The sequence below is a fragment of the Acomys minous genome, assembly GCF_964271855.1.
Source record: "Acomys minous genome assembly, chromosome: 4".
Lineage (NCBI taxonomy): Eukaryota > Metazoa > Chordata > Mammalia > Rodentia > Muridae > Acomys > Acomys minous.
This window is the reverse complement of record NC_140486.1, coordinates 41,799,380-41,824,268: the sequence shown is the minus strand read 5'-3', so window position 1 is coordinate 41,824,268 and position 24,889 is coordinate 41,799,380. Positions and strand designations below refer to the sequence as shown.

The window sequence follows — 24,889 nt, the reverse complement described above, 5'->3', positions numbered from 1 at the left end:
GACTCTTTTTGCCTGCTTTCAATCACTTCCCCCTAACGGGGCTGCCTTGCCTGACAGTGAGCTTGGAGGAGCTCAGTCCTGATGGGACTTGATGGGCTAGGGTAGGCTTGGGGTGGGGTGAGGAGAATCCCTTTTTTTGAGGACAAGGGGAGAGGGATATGAGGAAGAGGGTGAGAGGAAAGGAGGGAGGGGACTATGATCGGATGTAAAGTGAACATATAAAAAAAAGGTTTAAAGCCTTTTCTCTTAAGATCTACTGGATGAATTTAACTAGAGAATGGGGGAAAACTAATTAAGTGAATCAGGCAAGAAGTAACACTAGGTCACCAGGACAAAAGCTTAGGATGTATTTTACTGACAATTAGGTGATAACCAAATCTGTCTCTCACCCAGGCTCCTATTTGCATAGTGCATTAGGAGAACAGATGATGTCAACAACCTTCCCAGTAACTAGTTATCTCTGCACTCCACTCCTGGCAGGAGAGTCTGTGCCCAGACCTATTTTTAGTGCTTTTCTACTTCGGTAATCCAGTCATCTGAAGAAAAGCCAGCAGCCTGGTTATTCTGTGACCTCACCACCCCAATTTATTCCTTAACAACTAGCATGTTATTGAGTCAACTTGGAAGAGTCTAGAAGGGGGTTGGGGATCCCCTATTTGCAAATTTCTCAGAGGGGCTCACAGGGGCTTGCCACATCAAGCCAGGTGGAAGGGCAGGCCCCACGGTTGGTAGCAACGTTACATTCAAGGGAGAAAGACAAAGACAAAGGTTGCTACCAAATCAGGTATGTATGGCCTATCATTTTTATTAGGAGGGTGGAAGATGGAGTGAAAAGCCAGAACTTATTCTGCCTTTTATGAAGTAGAGAGCTTTAAAAGGTTCAGACCCACATCCTGCTTATGATAAGCCTCCTGTTGGTTTCTAGGACCTCATGCTGGACAGTGCCTTGCCACTAAGATGCAGAAAGTGAAAGAGCAAAAGATGAATTGGCCGATTGTTTCCATGTCTTTGCATTTGGGTTTTACCTCGGATATTTAATTCTATTTCAACCTCATACAGCTTGTAAGGACAGATTTATCCAACACCAGCTGTCCTCACATTTAAAGGCTGTAGCACAAAGATAAAATTAGAATCAAGTGAGGATCATATTCCTTAGCAAGAATTCTGCTCTATGTCCCGCTGATGCCCTGAGCCACAACTGTCAAACCAAATGCCAGAACTACTGTTGTTTTTCTAGGACTTCCTAAACAGAAATAGTATAGAAACTGACTATATCATGAAAAGATTCACAAGCTCTCAACACACACACACACACACACACACACACACACACACACACACACAGAATTATATTCAATAGTACAAATTTATTTTCAGAGTTATTCTTATCAAAGTAGGGGGAAAGTAAAGTTTTCATAAAATATGGAGAGAGTAAAGTCAACTACACAATGGTACCCTTTTAGCCAGGAAATATTAGATACGTGGATATTAGATTCATGGCATGACAATATATTGTATTTTTAAAGAAAGAAAAAAAGAAATTTAATCTCAAAAATTTATTTATATATGGCCAGGTGGTGGTGGCACATGCCTTTAATCCTAGCACTTGGGAGGCAGAGGCAGGTGGATCACTGTGAGTTCAAGGCTGGCCTGGTCTATAAAGCAAGTACAGGACAGTCAAGGCTACACAGAAAAACCCTGTCTCAAAAAAATTTTTTTAAAGTTTTATTTATTAAATACCCTATTTAATGTTTCCTGTAAAAATCATAGCTGTAAAGATGCATTATTAATGTTCTATATTGAGCATGGTACAAGAAGAAAAGCAGAAGGGACCAATAAATACAGAAGAGATGAAAAGCCTCTATGAGGAAAAATAAAACCACTCATCTTAATCAAACAATAAATAAAGCAATGTACTGTGTAGAGTATAAAGAACTTACTGACATGCAGATGCTGAGACTTGAGGAAAGGGCAATTTAGCCGTAACTATTAAAATGAAAAACGTATTCATTTTCATGCTATACCCACTACTATAGACAACACTTAGCAAAAGCATGCAAAGGCATATCAAAGCTTCCACTCAGGTTTGTTTCTAAAAACCCACAAAACTGGGGAGCTGATTAAGTCAGCTGTTATAAACCGTGCAAACATCCTGTGCAATTTAGACTTGCTCAGGTCTTCACTTGCTATTTTCAAATGATCATATACTCAAATGATTTCAAATGACATATGAAATGAAAAAGCCAAAGGATGGATGGATAGATAGGTAGATACATAGATAGATAGATAGATAGATAGATAGATAGATAGATAGATTCCATTTGTAGTGAAAATAATTTTATATGAATAACAAGAGATACAGATATATTTTCTGGAAATACATACAAGAAAGGATCAAATTTACTCTCACTTTGTACTTTCTAGTCTCTGAATTTTTAGGGGTTTTGCCCTTAGGCACTAACTACCTTTATTTTTAAAACTTGTTCTAATGCTAATAAGTTGGTTCCTGCTCTCTGGAAAATTCATTCTTGTGTGTGTAATTCCCAAATTCATAAAATTGTCTGTATGCACTGAGAATTACATTATATTCATCGTATTTTTAGCATTGCTTGTATGTTGTTAGAGTCTAGTTTTCTGAAATGTCTCTAGTAACTTATTTCCAAGGTTATGGTATGGAATACAGTTTAGGGATGGCCTTTTCTGTCTCTTATAAAATTGCCTTCAGAAACTAAACTGTTGCTCAGCTTTGCAGCTAAGTTAGTAATGTGCTTTGAGATACATTTATAACTATGTTCTCAATCTGTTTTTCTGCTGTCTACTCAGCTTGTTTAAATCTAACCTACCTTTAAGAAAGCCATGTAACCAACCTTACTATGTAATCAGTTTGTAGATGCTGTATTGAATTTATAGCTTTAATCTTCAGCTGTGTCCCCTCTTTCTCCCTTACGAGCCTTCCATGTCCCTGACTCAGAACAGTGAGAGAGAGAGAGAGAGAGAGAGAGAGAGAGAGAGAGAGAGAGAGAGAGAGAAGGGAGTGTGTCTGTATCTCTCCCTCTTGGGGTGTGTGTGTGTGTGTGTGTGTGTGTGTGTGTGTGTGATAATTAGTTCTAATATTATCCTCTGAAAACAGCCTTGGACAGAACGAATATCCATAACAAATACTAAAGATAACATGTGGATAAAGGTTGATAACATCTGCTGATGGTTTCGAGTGCTACTCAGGGTCAGTAGGGATCAGAAAAGTACTTCCTCCCTTTAAAACCCTGATAAGAGATTCTGGAAGACAACAATGTGTGTCTTCCTTTCCCATACAAGTTTTAATGTGCTGCTCAAGTGTGAGGATGGCCTACTGTCCACAAGAACTAGAGAGAAGTGGGCAGGTCAGATCAGCTTACTGTTGGTTCAGATGACTCCGAGAGTTAGACTTTGCTTAGCATGGCACAGCCATGATATAGTAATTAATAGCACAGGGCATAAAGCACGTAGGAATTAATGATATAGTATAGTATTATTTTAGTAATTAGTACTATAGCATATAGGAAATGTTTAGATATATGCTCAATTTTCACATTTATTTGCTGATTTTTGTATGTGTTTGTGTGTGTGTCTGTGTGTTTCTGTGTATGTGCGGTTTCTGTATCTGTGTGTGTGTGGAGTGTGTGTATCTGTATGTGTGCCTGTGTGTGTCTGTGTGTGTGGTGTCTGATCTCTGTGTGTCTATGTGTGTGTCTGTGTGTGTGTTGTGTGTGTGTGTGTTGTGTGTATCTGTGTGTCTGTGTGTGTCTGTGTATGTGTGTATATGAAGTTCAGAGGACAACTTGTGACCCCTGTGGATTCAGCTCACATGTCAAGTTTCGCGGCAGGAGCTCTCAGTCATTGAGCAATCTCACTACTCACTCATTTGCCTGGGCTAGCATTGAACTCACTCTGTGGCCTAGGCAGATGCTTACTTGGTGCCTAATATAAAACTTTGAACCTATCTGTCCTATACAGGATACGAGATAAATACCACTTAAGTACAGTTACTCTCCTGCACTCTACCCAATACAGAACTCAGCAGTGAGTCTTCAACTCATGTTATTGAAGGCTCTTTGAGATTTTATCCTAACCAGTCCTTCCTGTTAAATGACTAAACATCATGTGGGCTCTGTAGCCCTGGAGATTCTGGTGATATATTATCAGATACATGCATACACACACACACACACACACACACACACACACACACACACACAAACACACCAGCACTTCAAACTCACCTTGTGGCTCAGGCTGTCCTTAAACTTATCACAATCTTCCAGACTCGGCCTGTCAAGGTCTGGATTAGTAGACCTGTGCCTCCACACCCAGCTTCACATCTCACGATTTTAGCAAAGTTAAGACTTTGTTCATGCTATTTTTAAAAATGTGTTGTATAGACCAGAGCACTACTTTTACCTCCAGCTCTACGAGAAATGGTAAGACCTCAGGATCCAACCAAGTTGTATTTAGAATCTTCATTTTAACAAGATGTTCACAGTCATATAGAGGTTAAAACTTGAAACTTATTTACCTCCCAATTAAATTTGTGTGTAACCTTTCCAGACTCTGTTGTTCTGCTTGGGTATCCTTTTCCACAGGTCTGCTGCCCCAATTTCCTGGCATTCCTAACTGTGCTTTGACTTACAAGTGACCCACAAGCTTGTCATTGTCCCATTTCTCTACCCTACTCTGTACCCCAGCCTCTCGGCCTTTCACACAGTTCAACACCGTAGAGCTGGCAGTGAGCTAAACGGAACTGTGCTAATAGGAGAAAGTCAGTGAAGGTAACTATGCTTCAGACCCTCTCAGCCAGCTTCTCCCCTCTTGGCCTTATGCCTAGGTGCTTTCCTGAGAGGCTGGTCAGCGAGCCTCCTGTTCTGTAGCATCAGGGCTGGATCCACGCATAATTGACTCTCTGGCTTATTTAAACTTCTTTCCTCTACACACTCGGTGCTGCTTTGTAAAGGCCTCTATGTGGTCCTCTCAGGCTTTGACCTGCAGCTATTTCACATCCAACACCTGGAATCAACAGTCTCACCATATATCTCTCCTGTATTTGACAAACAGCTGTTTACACACAGCCACCACGGGAACCAGGACAGTGCTTCCCAGGTGCAGGAACTGATGGCTGTGCCATTATGCCAGTGGAAACAAGATTATTTTCAATAATCTGCAAAGTAGTATTTTGCTCTTGGTTTTTAAATTACTATGTTATTTTTATTAACTTTATGAAAAGAGAAAGATGGAGGAAAAAGATACAGAAATGATGTGAAGGCCCTTAAGATAAAGAACCAAGAGATCTGAAAAAACTCAAATCCGTTGTTGCTAGAAGATATTCTAACTATCGTGAGGATTCTTGTGTACTAGAACATCAGACACTTTTTTCAGTGCCATCATTAAAATACTCAACTAGAGCTAAAAGTGTGGCTCAATGGTAGGTCTCTTCATGCCTGAAGTCCTGGACTCAGTCCAAAGTAACACACACACACACACACACACACACACACACACACACACACACACACACACACACAACACATGCACAAACACTCACACACAGGATATAGGAGAGAAGAAAAAGAAAGAAAAAAGAAGCACGTACATATTTTAAGTATATACAAAATAATTTTTAAAAAACATACTCGCCATAATATGTATTGCTTTGTGGGCAGTTCAAATCAATTATTTGAATAAGTCATAGACAATACACTAGGATAGCATGCTAAACTTCTCCATCAAAGCAAATGAACAAAATTTTAAAAGATTGTACCAACTTTGGTTTATTTTTACAAATTCAGTGTTTGCAGTCATCTGACATTTTAAAATATAAAAATATTGTACCTCCCTTACTGCTCTTTCTCTTATTTTTTCCCCAGTGATGCTCTGATCACATTCTTCCTATTCACTTTTAAGTAGATACCATGCTGTACTTTTTCAAAGCTCAAACCTGTACATTATCCATGAAGCTCGTGTAAGCAGGCGTCCTAGCCCTGCAGGCAGTGTATAAGGGCGTCACTATTGTTCATTTGTGTTACATCCATGTATCTTTTCATCTTTCCAGGGGAAGATTGCCAAGATCTTGGCTCTTCATTTGATGGAGTCTAATTCTGTTCTCTTTACAAAGAGCTAAGGTTACACTGAGCAAAGGTTACCATTTACGCGAGACACGAAGCCTGCTGTCATAGCTCAACGCTGAGGTAAGTTCCTGGCTATTTATTCTCTCAAGGACATCCCTACCACTACCTAGAGTCAAGGAGCTACACTTCAAGGCTGGTTGTTTGTAAAGCCCACAGATCCTCTCACTCCACATTTTTGTTTTGATATTGTAGAGTATATATGGTATTTTCTTTTTTTTTAAATTAATTTATTCATATTACATCTCAGTTGTTAGCCCATCCCATGTATCCTCCCATTCCTCCCTTCCTCCCACTTCCCCCCTACTCCCCTCCCTTCCCCTATGTCTGTGTCTGAGGGGGACCTCCTCCCCCTGTATATGCTCATAGGGTATCAAGTCTCTCCTTGGTGACCTGTTATCTTTCCTCTGAGTGCCACCAGGCATCTCCATCCAAGGGACATGTTCAAATATGGGGCACCAGAGTTTGTGTGAAAGTTAGATCTCCTTCTCCACTCAACAGTGGAGAATGTCCTGTCCATCGGCTAGTCTGGGTAGGGGTTCAAGGTTTACTGCCTATTTTTTCCTTGGCTGTTGCCATAGTTTGCGGAGGACTCCAGGGCCCAGACTTGCCTGTAGTTTTCCAGGACCCACTGGATCCTTCTATTTCCTCTTTCTCCCAGGCTTCTCACACCTAAAGTCTCAATAGGATGTCCTCCCCACTTACCCACTTTCCTGGTAGGTACAGTTTTTCATGGGGACGTACACCTTGGACTAGTGTCTCGATATAAGTGAGTATATACCATTTAGCTCTTTTTGCTTCTGTGTGAACTCACTCATTATGACAATTTCTAGTTCAATCCATTTGTCCACAAATTTTGGAAATTCCTTGTTTTTAATAGCTGAGTAGTATTCCATAGTGTAGATGTACCACAGTTTCTTTATCCATTCTTCTATTGAGGGACACGTAGGTTGTGTATTTTCATAGTAATTAAGCAAAAGGCTATTTGTTTTCCTTTCAGAAACCTCCTTTCCTATCCCTTAAAGGAAAATACATGGGAACCCAATACAAAACCAACAGTGCCTTCAGAAAGAGATGCTTAAGGGTAAGCACTCTTTAGAAACAGCTCATTTTGATGCTCAATTTGGTTCTATCAGTTATTCAAGTGAGTATTTAAAGAGCTGTTACTGTAAACAACCAATATTTTAAATTGATGAATAATAGAGACACGCTCAATGCTGACTCCTTTTGCTTTGGATACCAAGCATCTTTTCTCTATGCTCTGTCAAGTTCCACCAGTTTTGATAATTCTAAGCATGAGAATATGATCAGAGCCTCAGCATTGTCTCAATATTATTTGTTGTTTCTGTTTGGTATTGGCAGCTCTGGGAATTGAACTCAGCACCTTCACCATACTGGACAAATGTTTTACTGCTGAGCTTTGTCTCAGACCACCTTCCACCACTCTTTATTTTGAGACAGGGTATCATTAAGCTGTGCAGGATGGCCTTGACATCCCTGTTTATCTCAGGCTGTTCTTGAATTTGTAATCCTAGGCCTCCCAAGAAGCTGGGATTCCAGGCTTGTACCAGCAGGCCTGATTCTAGGAAATGTTTTGAAAGGGTAAATGTTGCACCTAGAAGAAACCTTAGGAAGAATTTCACTTCCTACTGGCCATTGGACTGGAAGCCATTGATCCCCCACAGTCCTAAATGATACATGGCAGATCTGATACTGTAATTTAGATTTGCTTAGAGTGGACTGATCTCTACCTAAGGTAGTCTGAATGAGGTACCCAAAACCCATAGTCTTGGACAAAGGCTTGGATCCAAGTTGGTGGCACTGTTTTTAGAGGTTTAAGAGGAGGGGCCTTGTTGGAGGACCTATGTGGGCTTTGAGGATCTAAAGACTGGTACCATTTTGAATTTGCTCTTCTCATTCAAGGTGTGAGCTCTCAGCAATTCCTGGTGCCGTGACTTCTACCTGTCACCTCAGTTCCCTACCATTATGGACTCTTGCTCCTCTAGAATTATATATTCAAATAATTTTTTTCTGTAAGTTGCCTTGGCCAAGGTGTTTTCTCACAACAATAGAAAAGTAACTAATACTTGCCTATACTACCTGACTCTGTATCTATTCCAGCTGGCTTTCTAGCAGCTCAATAAAAGCTCTAATCATTTGGGAAGATGGGACCTCGCTGAGAAATGCCCTCACCAGCTTGACTGGTGGGCAAGCCCGTGGTGCACTTCCATGATTGACGATTGGTATGAGAGGGTATCAGCTTACTATGGGTGGTTCCACCTCTGGATTGGCGGTACTGGGTGCTGTAAGAAAAGAGGCTGAGCCGGGCGTGGTGGCGCATGCCTTTAATCCCAGCACTCGGGAGGCAGAGGCAGGCGGATCGCTGTGAGTTCGAGGCCAGCCTGGTCTACAAAGTGAGTCCAGGATGGCCAAGGCTACATAGAGAAACCCTGTCTCGAAAAACCAAAAAAAAAAAAAAAGAAAAGAAAAGAGGCTGAGCAAGCCATGAGGAGCAAGCCAGTAGGCAGCACTCCTCCACGGACTCTGCTTCAGTTCTTGTTTCCAGGTTTCTGTCTTGAGTTCCCATCATAACTTCCCTCACTTGTAAACTAATGTAACACCACCAACACCACAACCATCACCACCAAATTGCTTTTGGTCATGGTGTTTTATCCCAGCAATAGAAACCCTAACCTGGACAGTATCTTATCCATATCTCCATGGCCTTCAGTTAGCTCAGCAGCAGACACAAAGTAAGTGTCAGATATTGATTGGACTAGCTGTCACTGTCTCTCCGCACTGATTTGGTAAGTGGGCACAGGACAGGAAGTCCTACTTGGTCTCCACACCATGCATTAGACGATAGCATCTGCTACTTGATGCCTTGTGCTTTAATTCTGACCCCATGCTTAGAACAGCAAGCATCTAGAATGTTAGGGGGCCCCCAGTTTGGCACCCCCTTTATGAGGTTTAGATTTGTTGCTGTTCTCTTGGAAAAGAAGCTCAGACAAATCCCTAGTCTTACTTGGGACTAACACATTTTTGATGTGTTTCTGCTTTGAGGCATGCCGGGGAGCTTAGGAGAAATTTTAACCTCTTGCAATAGCTGACCTTCTATTTATTTATAAGGCCTGTTTTTTTTTTCCAAGAAGTTCCAGAAGTTTCCTACACACGCTCTCCCTTAATCCTCCTCCTCCCATGGGGGGAAGCATTGCATTTGTATCATCCTGCCACAGCCAGTTTCTCGGCTGTTTATCGGGTGTCTCTCCAGAGCTCACCACTTAGAGGCGAGAGTCTCTGGAAGCCAGGAAGGTTCTCACCTGCTGTAATTAACATGGCAAGCTCATTCATTCAGCAGCACATATTATTAGCCTGTTGTGTGTCCATCGCTGTTCTAGACACTAGGTACACAGCAGGGAACAACGCAGACTAACACTATGATCTTCTGGGGCTTATGCCACCATAAACGGATCATACTACTAAGCAGTGAGTTCAGAGACACCAATATTCTTTATCCTCATAAAACAGAAAAGGTACGCACAATTTCAAATTTAAATGGTTTATTTATTTCATTAGCTGCAGACATGCAGGAATTGTACTTAAAGACGGACTTGAATTTGAACCCTAACTCTTCCACCCTGGCTCCATAGACATTTTTAAAGACAAAATAAACCCACAAAGTATACTAAGGCATTGGATAGTGAGGTTGGGAGACTATTAGATAAATTTAGTGCTAATGATGAAACACAAATGTAAAAGATCTTCTATTGGGAACTATTTTTTTTTCATTAAGACACTGTTTTATATATAGGCCTAGGGCCTAGGTTTTCTGGAATGGTCAAGATTTCAAATGTTCTATTTTATAAGCCACTGGCTCCCTAGAAATGACAGTTGATAATTATCCAGGCTATTTTATATCTTTCCAAGAATCTATCCTGCCTGAGTAACAGAGAAGAGCTCTTCATGGGACCAGTGGACCAAAGTGTTAGTTTGGGGAAATAAATCATCTTGGATACAGCTGTGGTTTTCTCCTTGTTGTTGTTTGGTTTGGTTATCTTTAAGGATCGGGTTCCAGGTTTGAAAGAGCCTAACTATAATCACTGTGGAATTGCTGGCTTTGAAATGAGTTCTAAACTATCAAGTATCCAACACAGAGGGAATCGAGGCCACTGTTAAGATCTCCAGTGTCTATGAAAAGCCTTGATCTAGCAGCCTAGAAGAAGCCCAGTTTCCCCTCATCCTGATGACTGAGAAAATTTTCTCCTGAAAAATCACTGTCATCTTCTGAGCTCTGAGGATGGATGTCTCCCTAAACTTTGTATGTTGGAAGCTCAGTGTGATAATATATATATAAAAAAAAAAAGTAGGGAGTGATTTGAGGAGTGATTATGTCATGAGTGTTCATTCCTTGTGAATGGGACTAGTATCAGCACTGGCTACTCTTACATCAACTTGTCACAAGCTTGAGTCATCAACAGAAGAGAGAGCCTCAATTAAGAAAAATGCCTCCATAAAGTCAGACAGCAGGCAAGCCAGTACAGCATTTCCTTAATTAGTGATTTTAAGGGGTCAAGGCTCAGTCCGCTGTGGGTGGCACCATTATTGGGCTGGTGGTCCTAAGTTCTATAATAAAGCAGGTTGAGCAAGCCAGTAGCAGCACCCCTCTACGGCTTCTGTATCACTTCCTGCCTCCAGGTTCCTGCCCAGTCTGAATTCCTGAACTGACTTCCTTTGATGCTGAACAGTATACCCTTGCCTCCCTGTGTTGCTTTGGTCACGGTGTTTCATCACAGCAATAGTCACCCTATCTAAGACAGTGTCAAGAGACTGTCATCCATCTCCATGTGAAGACACAGCACCAGAAAGGCACCATTCATCAACCCACGAAACTTTGCCATGCTGCAAATCTGATAGCATCTTGATCATCAACCTCTTAACTGCCGCAATTGTGAGCAATTCAATTCTATCGTTTATGAAGTACCCAGCCTAAGGGATGTTATCACAACAATCCCAGAATGCTGAGACAACATCCTTCCTCAAAGTGGGTTCTTCATTTTGCCTCAGTAAGTTTCCTACAATGATAGTAAAGACTTGAAGCCAAAACTTCAATTCACAGACACTAGTCTGTGCCTTCTGCCTAAATCTGTTTCCTGTTGCTATAAAATAATTCATGAGGATGGATAATTTATAAAGAAAAGAAGCTTTGAAGTTCAAGACTGGGTAGCTACTTCTGGCAAGGACCTGATGTTGCTACACAGCATTGGCACACGTGCAGGAGAGAGACAAAACCCAAATGCAACCTTCCTTTATAACAACCCAAGTTTGTGGTAGCTAATCCTGTAAGAATTGACCCAGTCCTGTGAGAAAGCCATTCATCTTTCTTAAAGGCTCACCTCTTACCTCCATCACATTGGTGATCAAATTTCAACTCAGGCACATGCTGTGGGCTCTGCAGCATCTTCTAAAGTGACGCATCAGTGAAAGGATTCCCTGAATTTTCTAGGAACAAGTGCCCTGACTGTGTAAAGGCAAGCTTCTTGATTTTAAATACTGAGAGTGTTTCACCCTAAGTGAACAAGGTGTTCTGAACTAACTGGCTGATCCATGATCTCATATACTTCAACTAAATTTCACTAAATCCTGATCATAGTGGGACCCAGAGAAGGCAAGTTTATACTCGATACTATACTTGGTATGTTCTCCAGCAAGATCCCAGTGTATGGCAGCTCTATGGGAGCCTGTATGCCAGTCCAGGACAGACAGCTTATGGCAGCGTATTCCAACTATCCAAAGAAGGGATTCACTTTTAATTCTAAAAGGCAGCAAATAACTCTCTTTTGGAAACTTAAACATCCAACAAGAGCAACTGTATAGGAGAAGAAAAATTTTTACTCAGTAAAATTTAGGAGCTATTTAAATATTGACTATGCAGTCTTTAAATACTTGACAGTACCCATTTCTCAAATGCACTTGTCTTGAATATCTTAGCATCTCAGCTGAAGGCATAATAGAGAAGAAAAGAGGGACAAAGCAAAATAACAGACACCCAAGCTGAGATTGTAAACAGATGCTTCATGTGTTTCATCAGTAAATTTAAGGCATTGTTGGTAACAGCTTGAAGTGATCCAATAGTTGATAGCCATCAGGTGCCTGGACTTAGGCATTTATAATAGGGATGATGATACCACATTCTCTCTTATTCTTTATCAAATTCAGAACACCTGCAGTATCCTGTGTGGCTCCAATGGATCCCTGTGTTCACCAAGGTAGCCCATTCATACTGCACAGTAGAGGTTGGGTTTTATAGATTAAACCACAGACTTAATAAAAGAGGGTGAAGCGGGAAATGTAAAGACAGAAAATACTCCAAAGAGTGTATTCATTTGACACATGAGGAATCCGTGGCTGAGAAAAGGAAAAGGGTTTGGTCAGTATTGCAAAGCAACTCGTGGTTTATCCTGTGTACGTATTTCTCCAGCAGACCTTTACCTCTCAGAGCAGTACTTAACCTGCTCTCAATGTTCCATCAGATTCCTCTGTCTGTAGGCAACTGTCAGCAATTGCAAGGCACAAACTTAGGTTACAATCAGAGATGGACTCCTTCCTAGCAACCTACTGGGAACAGCTGGATTCAGTCATCTCATCTCGGTCACATACTAGCTAGAGATGAATCTTCTCTGGATTTTGTCTCCTGGTTGTCAGACTCAGCAGAAGCAGAACCTCAGGCACAGGAAGCAAGAAGATGCTTCTCTTATGTAGCAGGTTTGCCAATCTATGGGGACAAAGAAAAGAACTTAGGTGCCCATTTATTATTATGCCCACTTCTCAGAATAATATAATTATATTCCCCCTACAGTCTATGATCTAACCAATCATGAGGATTTTGGCTTCATTAAAAGGACCCAGGCATGGATTCCATTTTATGAATCAGATGTTAAAGCCCTTGCACTAATGGGCATTGCTTAACAGCCTAGCTTTATTGTGGATAACAGAGTTTGTAGCTGGGTAATAGTGAATACTTTTCTCCTCCATTGGCATGTGTAGCACCTTCCAGCATCATGAGAGATAGCTACTAGGTCAGTACCAATTGGATTTCCCCCTGTCTGTTGATTCAAGTATCTGGTAATAGGGTCTTAAAATCAAGTTCTGGAGGGTCACCAAGAACAAAAGCAATAGAAGTAAACTGAAATGTTTGGGGGTCTATGGGATCCTACTGACCAACAACTTGAAAAGTGGTACACATGCCTGGCAGTGGGCTTCTCAGTGTGTTTTATCAAAAGATCTTGATTGTTGCCTCATTCAGATGACCTTCCTGCCTCAGTCACTTGTGACTTATTTCCAGAACATGCCATAGCACTGAGCTGAGTTACAAATTTAATTACTGTAAAAAGAAATGTTTATTTTTAATTTAATTATCCAAATTATGTTTAATAACCTCTTCAAATATCAACAAAAAAATACAAAACAAACTTATTTCTTAAGGAGTAAAATAAAATGGATGCACAACTTTGTAGGTATTTTATTGCTTAACTTTCCTGAAAAATAGTTAACTATGAGAAGGCAACACGTATTATGATCTAAGATCTTCCTTATGCTAAAGTCTGGGTTTATGGTTTTTAAACAATTCTTTATTTATTCTTGATTTGCAGATATTGCCATAATCTCTTATTCTGTTTTGTTCTGGTGTGTTGTGTTGTGTTCTGTTGTGTTGTGTTCTGTTGTGTTCCACATTGAGATAGAATCTCATGAGGCCCAGGCTGGCCTCCAATTCACACATAGCTGACCTCCTGATACTTCTGCTCACCTCCCAAGAGCTGTAATTATAGGCTTGTACCACCACACTCAGCTTGCAAAATTCCATATGAAATACTGGGGACAGAATCTAGTAAAATGTGCTAGTAAAACACATTACTATGCTCTGGTTAGATCTACCCTCAGGCCCTGCAATCCTTATTTTACAACTCAGAAATACAAAAATCTTGTTCAGTAAATGCTGAATGGATATCTCCTCATAATGCTTAGGCAGCAACATGGCTTTCTTACATAGGAATATGATATATATATATATATATATATATATATATATATATTTTTTTTTTTTTTTTTTGGAGAAATGGTTCAGTCATTAAGAAAGAACATGAATACTTTCAGAGGAATCAAGTTTGGTTCCAAGCACCCATAATATGCAATTTGCAACTACCTGTAACTCCAGCTCCAGGGACACCTGATATCTATGACCTCCATGAATACCTGACCTCACATGTACATACTACCCAGAGACTTACACAAATCTACAGCATAACTCCTGCCCCTAAGGCTCAGAGAACATCACTGATGAGAGGGTTGAAAGATTGTAAGAGCCAGAGATAAATGAATGAGCCTGGAACTGTATGTGCTGTGTGCAGTAGAAAACCCACAAATAAATAGAGCTTGCCTCTTCAGTACACCAGGTCTAACTGTTTGTTTTGTTTTGTTTTGTTTTGTTCTTTTAATGAAGATATGTACATCTTTAGAAGGAGCCTACATCTGTGCCACTAACCCAGGGATGGTGCTACCCACAATGGGTGGGACCCTCCCCGAATCAATCACTAATTTAGAAGATGCCCTTATAGGCTTGCCTACAGCCTTAGGGAGGCTTTTTCTCAGTCAAGGGTTCCTCCTCTCAGACGACTTGTGTCAAGTTGTCATATAACTATCCAATATACTTACTCTTTCTAAATTATCCCTTAATCTTCTAATGTAGGATGAAGTTTTTCTCTTGAGTCATTGAGGTTATCCCATGTATTATGTCTTACAAATACCTAGCCACAAGAACAGGCACAGTTTGAAGGACAGAGGCTACATGGGGCTAAAATTCCTGTTCAGCTATAGTTCAGTAGAAACGACTTTGTGCAAAACTGGGGAGATAGGTGTCTGTTCTTGACATCTTATGCACTTGGTTGATAAGGTATATCTCAAACTTTAACTCTGAAACACCTCAAATGTAATAGCTCCTCTTCCCTGTCTATACCAATTTTTTTCTCAGGCAGAGTCAAATGTCAACCATCCATAGCCTGTTTAAGACGCTTAAAATAACCTCCCACAAAAGATGCTGTGTATCCTGGCTCTTCCTATTTTTATGTCACTCACATTTTTAAGTCTTGATACTTTGAGTTGAAAGGCTTTGTCTCTCTTGAAAGAATTTGAGATATCAAATAACAGGTGTGCTTGAATATTTTGGGAGATTCCTGAAATAAGACTTTGTAGGCAACCACCTACTCATCAAATCTGCCATACTTTTCTTTCTTTTTTTTATTAAATGTTTTATTATAATTTATCCACATCCGGTTTTTATCCCCTCACTCTTATCTTCCTGTTCCCTCCCTCCCTCCCTCTTCCACCATATTCCCCTTCCCTAGACCTCTGACAGGGGGAGGGGGGCCCACTTCCCCCACTGGCTGACTGCAGCCTATCAGGTCTCATCCCAATAGCATGCATTCCCTTCATTTGTGTTCCCACATGGCCTCTCTGCCAGGGGGAAGAGGTCAAATCTCAAGATTCATGTTAGAGGCAGTCCCTGCTCCCACCTTCTTCTCTCCCCCCACCCATGAAAAGTGATCTGTCCATTGGCTATATCTGAACGGGGGGGGGGGGGGGGGGCGGGGAATGGGTTAGGTTCTTTGCATGTGTTGTCCTTGGTTGGTGCAGCAGTTTGTGTAGGCCCCCCTGAGTACAGATCTCCCAGCTGTAATGGTCTCCCTGTGGGGCTCCTGAACCTTCCAGGGTCCTTCCATCTTCTCCCACTCTTCCATACCAATCTCAGCACATGTCTCAGGCTGTGTCCTGAGACAGAGATTGACCAGTTTTTTTTTTAAAGAGCAGATCAAGGCACATGGGTGTGGTCAGTTGTAGATAGGCATTTGTTGTTGGTGGTGTTTTTTTTATTTTCTGTTTGTTTGTTTGTTTGTTTACCATTTCTCACTTCGCTTTGTAAGTGACCTCCAAGCAATCTTCTCATTTCATCCTCCTAAGTAACTGGGGCTGTAGGTACTAAATATTAATCTTGGCTATTAGGAAGTATTTTATATGACTCACATTTGTCCAACACATATTTGTTGAACCCTAAGGCACATGTTAATTAAAACAAAATTTTGAGTGCCTATCTGTGAATTAGGAAAATGGAAGCCATTGAAAGAAAACGACCCTAATTGATTGACCTGATCCTCAGGACACCTAAATCATTGCACCATCTCTGCTGAAGATTGTTTCTTCTGTAGTTATTTACATGTCTAAAGAAGGAAGGAAGGAAGAGAGAGAGAAGGAAGGAAGAAAGGGAGGAAGGGAGGGAGGGAGGGAGGAAGGAAGGAAGGAAGGAAGGAAGGAAGGAAGGAAGGAAGGAAATTGTATTCAGTATAAAGTGAGATCGGACAAGAAAGCATTGACAGACTTAATCTTATTTGTTTGCTTGTTTAAGGGCTTTAAAGCTCTCTGCAAATAAAAGTGCTAGGTCTCTGGGACCTATGCCAGGCAGAGTCAAAAAACTTGCTGAACTAAATGACGCTTTCCATCTGTCTACCTTTGGTGAGATGCCAGCCTGACTCCATTGTCTGGCAAGTGTGCTGACCACACCTCCTCCTGAAATGCACTTGTTTGAATCAGACTCCACCCCCACTCTTATTAAACAAGTGAAAAAAGAGAAAGTCTCACATGCAGGGTGATGCACAAATAAATGGGTAGTCCTCCCCCACCACTGGTCTCTCACTAGAGAAGGAAAACTCAGCCTCAGCCTTCTTTCCCTGTACCCTTGTCTCCTCAGTGGGGACAACTCTAAACCCCTACATGAATACATGTAAAAGTCAAGTTTTCTTCCACTGTCCCCCTTTTTGCAGTGTCCCACCTTCACCCTATATGAGCTTGCTAACTTATAGTCGAAATTCGTATCTAAAATAAAAAGGCCCGCGAGAGAAGCTCATGTAATCCCACTCCTGAAATAACACCCAGTCATCTGAGATATTGTTTAGATTGTGGACTCTTACTTTGACATGCCAGCATAGGTAGATGGGCAGGAAGCACATCAGATGTCACTGTGTGGCAGCTGATAAAAGTCAAGGCACTGTGACAGTAAGCTCAGAGCCACACTAGCCTGAGCAAGGAGATGCTGCTCCCCTCTCTTCAGTAGTGCATTGAGAGAGCTGGGCCCCTCGGAGCTAAGGGTAAGTCCCTTCCTTATTTGTGCTATGGTTTGAGTTTTGGGTTTTTTTTTTTTTTTTAATTCTAATCAGAGGAGTATGTACAAAAGTGATGTTTGGATTTTAAAAAGAGAGGGAGAGAAACTTGACAGTTACAATATTATAACAGTGTCATACAAGTTTTAAAGAGAAAGGAACCTACTCAGTCCACTGACACTGGAAGGCTTGTGCAGAGGACACAGGCAAAGAATTTCTGCTCTTCATTTTAAAGCATTACTTTTCCTTGAGAGGGTTCATTTGACCTGACTGTAATTGTGTCTCTGTACTGTGGCCTCAATCAAGTCTTTTGTGAAAGTCTATGCTTTACCGGAGGGGTTTTTTAACGGTTAATCTTAGCAAATATTAACTATTAAATTAAGAATTTCTAAAGTGTCATTTCACAATATGATATGGCAGAATGTTTTATTTATAGTATTTAAAATTGACATATCATTAGTAGGAATGAAGAGCACTGTGTTAGAATCTAACATAGAGCTAAACTGTGGAAGCGTCACCTCAGAGGAGAAGTGAAATTGGGGAACCATATGGCTTCATGAGCTTTACATAGTCTCTGTATAGAATGTTGCGGTGAGAATAAAACTTTTGAAATAGTGCAACTGTACCTGAGCTGTAAAAATACATTCTTATTAACTAAAGAGACAAATACCAAAATGATTAAGACAGTTGACATCCTGAAACGTTTTTAAGAACCTGGGAAGCCCTTTTTGGAGATTATCTCCAGCCTGGGTCTTAAACAACTGGTCACCTGCTGTTGGGAATGAGCCTAAATAACTGTCCTGGCCAGAAAGAAAAGGAAGAGCCAAACTCTAGATTCAGCAAAGAGAACCATCACTATAAAAAGACAAAAAAACAAAAAACAAAACAGCTGTCTTTTTGTTTCAGGAGACAACAGTTTCTACTGAAGTGCCCCCACCCTCCAGAACTTTCTCCCTGACAATTAAAAAGGCCTCATGTAGCTCATTTTTCCAATGCACTCTGGTTGGAAAAATTTGAGTTCATAAATTTGAAATTCGGGGATACATATCTTTTCAAGAGTTCTTTCTCATCAGTGCCTTTTCTTATGCAGTTTCCCTGCAGCTTTGTTCTTGCCGCTATTAACTTATCTCTACCTGCTAGCAAAACCTTAGGATGAGGTGACTTGGTCTGGATGAGTCACAAACAGTATTTTCCTCCAGCTTGTAATGTGAATAATTAGAAGGCATATAGTTTCAATGGATAAACAATTTGGTAAACTTTGCAGCTAAACATTTGATTTATAAAGATTTCTGAGTTTATAGTATGTGAAGCAAATAATATATTTTCAACTAAATAATCTGATATTTTGAATAAAAAACAGTGGGAATTACAGTAATTTCTAGGACCCATTGCTGTGTGCAATGCTCTGGTCTTTATTTAATATGGGAATGGGGAAAAAATAGAGGCACAGATAACCCTCAGGGTGGATTTTAACAGCACACTGCAGGGGGGCAGGATAGGACCTGCTGCAGGAAAACAGAAAGGCCACTCATTCCAGAGATGAATAATAGAAATAGCACCATCTTTCCTTTATTGAGAAGGCCAGTTTCATGGGTGTATTGCTTATGTCTATGCTTACTAATTGCTATTGAAAATAACAAGTAAAAGAAACTATAATGATTTCAGTACTTGCCTAAAATACATATTAAACAAATAAAATAAACTAGATAGTTAAGAAACCACTAAGATCAATCACTAGAAAGTATAACCTAAATACAACAGGAAAAATGGCATCCGGCCTTGCAAATGCAGTCTGTAATAAATATTACTACAGTCAGTCCCTAACTACCATCTACTTCAGGAGTATGACCAATATGGAATCAAGAGGAGAGAAAAATGGGCAGTGGGTTGTAATAGTAAACATCAACTCAAAATTGTCCATAATAAATTGGATGTTCATCCTCTTTTTTGAAATAGAGAAAAGGTGAATAGACATTAAAGCAATGTTAACTGCTGTGTCAAAAGGGATATTAATCTACTCTGATGGGGAAATAAGAAGAATGTGTCTTTATAAAGACTGATGTGTATGAACTGCTGCTGATTTTAAAGATTCACATCTCTGAGGTTAAGGGAACTGCAATGTCTGGATGAAAGGTAATCGTGAGGCTTATAGAGCTATCACATTCAGTGGCATCAGAAAAAAAAAATTCTTATCAAAAATAGCGCCTTGGAAAAAATCTGTGGTGTATATCTTGAAACCTCTATATAACGTGCTTTCACCCTGAGATGAACACACTGAATTATTTCTAGATGGGCTAAGCCAGTGGTTCTCAACCTGTGGGTCACGACCCCCTGGAGGGGGGCTAATGACTCTTTCACAGGGGTCACCTAAGACTATCAGAAAACACAGATATTTACATTATCATAACAGAAGCAAAATTAAAGTTACAAAATAGCAACGGTAATAACTTTATGGTGGGGGGGTTACAGTAAGATGAGGAATTGTATGTAGTAAAGGGTTCACCTCATTTGGAAGGTTGAGAACCACTGTTCTAAGGGGAAGTCACCTGGGAAAAGATGCAGGTAAAGAGAGAAGGTAGAAGCAAGTAAAACTTTACCTTGACACGACCCCCTGAAAGCGCGTAAGCTTTTGCCGTCAAGGACAAATAAACAATATGGTTTAGACAAAGCTTGCAACTTAATTATTTCTCACCCTTTCAGAAACAGTATTCTTCAAGAAAACCCACCAACCCCAGGAGTACAGTGTTCTCAAGGAGGGCCAGACTAAGGTTGCTTCTGACTTGCTCCAACCTTCTGTAATTCCAGCCCTACGATCAGGACGTTCCGGGAGCAAATCTATCTTCCACATACCAACTAAGCATGTTTAACTACGAACGTCCAAAACATTTCATTCAGTCCCAAAATCCGTGTGGCTCCAGGCTGCAGCCTCCAGGACCGGAAGTCTCCAGCTTCCCTGGCCAGACCAAACAGTCTTCCATCGTCATCCAGCCCCGCCAGTGCACAGAGCAGAGGTTTTCCGCCTCCTCCACAGTGAGCTCTCACATCACCGTGTCGTCCTCCGCTTACCCTGCATCCCAGCAGCTTGCTGGCCCCAACCCAGGCCAAAAGGTTACCACTGCCTATAACCAGTCGCCAGCCAGCTTCCTCAGTTCTATATTACCGTCTCACCCTGATTACAGTAACAGCAAGATCCCGTCCACCGTGGACTCCAAGTAAGTGAATCTGTGTACACTGCATGTGCTGTGAGCTTTATCTGAGGGTGTGCTGCTGTTACTCTTTAGAGCACAAAACGATAGCGTGAGCTTCAGTGTCATTAGAGCCAGGATACAGGCAGTAAGAACTCGTCTAACGAATTCTCCAGTGTCCAGACTGAACAGAACTCGTTACCCATAAATCCTGCACAATTGTGTCCCTATTACTTTTCATCTTCAGAAAGTATGAAAAATAGATTTCTAACATACCAGGGAACAGTGAGCTTTCTTCTTAGCTCTAAGCTAAGTTCCTCTTACTGCAAATTTAATTCCTCTGAGGTCTGGCTTGGCTGGGATGTGGAGCACCTGTCTGCTCCTCTGTGGATAGGATTTCCTCCCTCCTAAGTGAAAGGCTATTAAGTTTCTTCTCAGTTATAGTCTTTTCTTCCTACTCATTTCTCCTTCTAATCCTGACTATCCACTTGGCTAATATAATTTAGAATTAACACGTTTTATCAGTCTGGAACTAAGATGGTTGGTCACTTGTATAAACTGTCCTTGCTGGGATCAGACAGGAGACTAGAAGAAATGAAGTCTTGTGGCTTTAAGGTAGAATTGTAGAACTTTGCCAGGTGGTCTGAATCCAGGAGCAAATATCTAAAGCCTTATGCAAGCCGGAGCTTTATTTCCTCAGCCAGAGACTGTCCTGGGAGAAGTTGGCCTAAGGAAGAGCACCATGTGGAGCTGAGCTTTTTTTAAAACACGAACTGAATACTTTGTACTTATTTAAATTTAGGGCTATCAGTTTTCATGGTTCTTGGCTAGTGAGAAGACCAGAGATTAAAGCAGAGGCATCTCAAGCATTGTCGGGTGGGCCATATCTTCTTGGAGTCCTACTGGAACTCTTGCTAATTCTTCTGTCTTCTCTAGAGATTTGTTTGCTGTGGAACAGACGAAGAATCCATAGAGCAGTGTAGAAGTACAATATTAGCCTATAGATAAGAGCAGGTATCAAGTCTTAATACTCACACATTCTACTTACATAGATGATGGGAGTGTTCAGCAAATAAGACAGCTGTGCTAGTTTTTCTTAAAAAAAAAATATAGCATTGGTTGAAATTCTGAAAAGCAGCTGAACTGACTGCAACAATCCATCTTGTAGTGTGTAACCTATTCTCTACTTTTAAGAATAAAAATCAGGACACTCAAAAATATGTTGGAATCCTACACGTATTAAACAGAATTATATTTAATGGCTAATGACCAAGCTTCCTGACTCAGATATATCACTCTCAGGGTCTTGACTTAACATCTCAGAAGACCGTCTCCTTCCCCCACTCCACACAAATTCCCGCTGTATTCATTTCATACTCAATTATTGATATGATTTTTCATGTAACTTCTGAGTATTGCCAAGTCTCTTATATTAGGACTATAAATATATGACCTACTCTGACTATAATATTTTCCATAGGAAAGCCTTTCAATTCTATTCTAATTCTGCTCAGGAAAAAAAAAGATACCAAACAAATATTCACAGAGCTTCAACCACATACCAGGCTCAGAGGCAAAAATAGAGACTAAGAAAGCAAGCCTAGGAGGTCCCCAAACCAGAGATCAAAGGTCCAGCTTTAGCTGTTCCATTTTGAGCAACTGTTGATAACTCTTCTAATCTCGCCATTGCTTCTTGATACCCATTCTGAGTCCAGCTGTGCGGGGTGGAAAGTCCTGGCCCTTTGAACATTTGTGCACAACCGTCTCATTGTTATGACGGGCTCAGGATTGCTCCGTCTTCTAAAATAATACCTCAGGTTCTGACCTAAAGACACTTGAAAGCTTTTTTTTTTTTTCTTTCTTCTCAATGGTAGGAAGTCCTTAGGCAGAGTTTAAGCAGTTGATCAAACCACACAGTGGAAAGTGAGGGGAATTTTCTAATTCTAAGTATTCCTTCCAAGGAGCTTGCTGTCAGCAAATAGCTTGCTGCGTAATCCAGTTTTCTGAGCTGCGGCATGTTTAATAATCAGGATTATCAGTAATTAATCCTGTATTAAAAGTAATAAGTGAAAGACCTATAAGGCAGTATTAAAACTCAACACTAGTTTATAAGAACAGGTTTGAAGTCTAGTACACGTGCCATCAAATGTGTGGACAATGAGAGTGAGTAATGCATCAACTAAGGCTATCTTGTGGGTCTTCGGCTTGCTATTGTTAACAATTTCCCAGGCTTTCTGTGAAATACAGTAATGAGAACAGAATTAGCTAATTCTACTTCACTTAGCCAAGCACGTGTTGCTCTCAGCCAGATGGGAGTTTAGAATTTAAAGTCGTTCTAGGCAATTGTCACTGGATGCACTGTAGGAATACTAAACAGCCAAGGAAATTCTGTCACTTTGGCCCAGGAAGTTAATTGAGGGATGGAGCTCACCATTTACCTACATATTTGATTGATTTAACTATTTACTTTTTTGAACAAATCAGACTTTAATTAGGAATTTATATAGACCATCGGGCAGTGGTGGCACAGGCCTTTAATCCCAGCATTTGGAAGGCAGAGGCAGGTGACGCTCTGAGTTTGAGACCAGCCTGGTTTACATAGTGAGTTCCAGGACAGCCAGGATTACACAGAAAAGTCCTGTATATCTTGACTACAATAATAATTTTTAAAATCCCTGTACCCAGCTGGCAGTATCTCCCATCCCCTTGTTTTATATTGGTGGACATAAAGTGGCACAGTGATGAGTTTGGCACCTGTTATTCAGCACTTTGTTTACATTCGACCTTGGCATTATCACCAGGTCCCCCAGCCCACAATGGGAAGACCCTGGCTCCACCCAGTCTTCATTTCCTCTGAAATCACAAGCCATTTTATGAATGTGATCTCATCTGGATCTTGGTGACTAGGGAACTTTTATCATGAGCATCATAAAATATTCATCAGATAGAGCAGTGGCCAGTTTCCCCATACTAACTAGAATGGTACAGATTTTCCCAGGGAGGGTTCCAAATCAGCAAACCAAGTTAAAACAATGTAAAATATTAGGAAAAGTTTGAGCCCCACCACAGCTAGAAATGGAGGATCCTCAATGGCTGCACCTCAGAGGGCTCCTGGGACCTTAAATAAACATGTAGGAGCAGAATAGGATATAATAATTTGAACTTTTCAATTTATTTTTAGATTGGTGGTATTTTTTCCAAATTCTTTTTGAAAGTAGTATTTTATACTCTATCTTCCTCTGATATTCCTTTCTTTCCCTACGCAAAAAAAGAACAAATCAATTTCGCAATGCTGAAGGAATCATTACTTTAAAGGGTTTTTTGTTTTGTTTTGTCTTGTCTTGTCTTGTTTTGTCTTGTTATGCAGCAGCTTGGGTCATTTTGAGTAGAACATTAAGCGGCAGTGACAATTAATAAGAAAGCTAGAGGTCCCATTGAGAGGCAGTAGAATAGTCACAAAAGCCCAGAGGCGTACTAGTCATTTCAGCAAGGAGCCATGATCAATGGCATTCACCAATTTCCCTGGTCTAAAGACTTTCACTCCATCAATTTCAAACCATAGCATGAGAGCACAGGTTACTGGGAAGAAACAGAAATTAGCTTCCTCAAGTCCAGGAGAGGCAGCTGAAGCACACAACTGCTTAATGCCCACTTCTCTATCACACGAGAAAGTCACCAATAAGATTGAAAGAACCCAAAAGCTCCCTTTAACCATCTCGTTCTTTAGACAAGTTCTTCTAGCTGTCCTCCTTGTGTCTAAAGTCTTCCTCCCATTTTACAGTTTTGTCCTGCCAAGAGAGAAGATAGAGGCATTGGCCGTTTTTATATCCTTCTTGACTATTATCAGGATCATTGGTGTTCTCAATAACACTAGAAATTCTATGTGGTAAATTCAATGTGTCTAAAGATGGCCTACAGAAAGGACATAGTTCTATCCTTTTCTTTTCTTTCTTTTTTTTTTTTTTAAGCTATCAACAACCTTCGGTTAGCCAACCTGTAAATGCCATGCCATCCCAAACTACAAATGCTAACCCCACTCCAAGGACTCCTGACCATGAAATCCAAGGATCAAAAGAAGCATTGATTCAAGATTTGGAGAGAAAGCTCAAATGCAAGGACACCCTTCTTCATAATGGGAATCAGGTGGGCAAACTATCTGTTTCTTACAAAAGACCAATTAAACTGTTGACAAACCTGATTCCAATGAGAAGGTTCTGAGGCTGAAGCTGTAGCTCACTGGTAGAGCATTTGCCCAACATAAGATTGATAACTTACTACATGACAACTCTACACACAAAACACTTACTTCTGTCTCTCATAGATCTATGCCCATAAAAGCAGCAGG

The 24,889-nt window shown here is 40.7% G+C and overlaps 1 protein-coding gene across 5 annotated transcripts in view; it reads left to right on the top strand.

Annotated features, from left to right (window-relative positions):
* Positions 1 to 619: 619 nt before the first annotated feature.
* The window catches only part of MYOT (myotilin), a 33,829-nt gene continuing 9,559 nt past the window's right edge, over positions 620 to 24,889 (top strand). For 2 of the 5 annotated variants that reach the window (XM_084779969.1, XM_084779965.1), the window contains exons 1-3: positions 17,220 to 17,347; positions 20,060 to 20,571; positions 24,513 to 24,687. In XM_084779969.1, coding sequence (XP_084636095.1) covers positions 20,219 to 20,571; positions 24,513 to 24,687 — 528 coding nt within the window. In that variant the 5' untranslated portion in view covers positions 17,220 to 17,347; positions 20,060 to 20,218. Of the gene's footprint in view, positions 785 to 6,082; positions 6,219 to 17,219; positions 17,348 to 20,059; positions 20,572 to 24,512; positions 24,688 to 24,889 lie in introns of those variants that run through there. The other 3 variants (XM_084779968.1, XM_084779966.1, XM_084779967.1) reach the window with 3 other exon arrangements.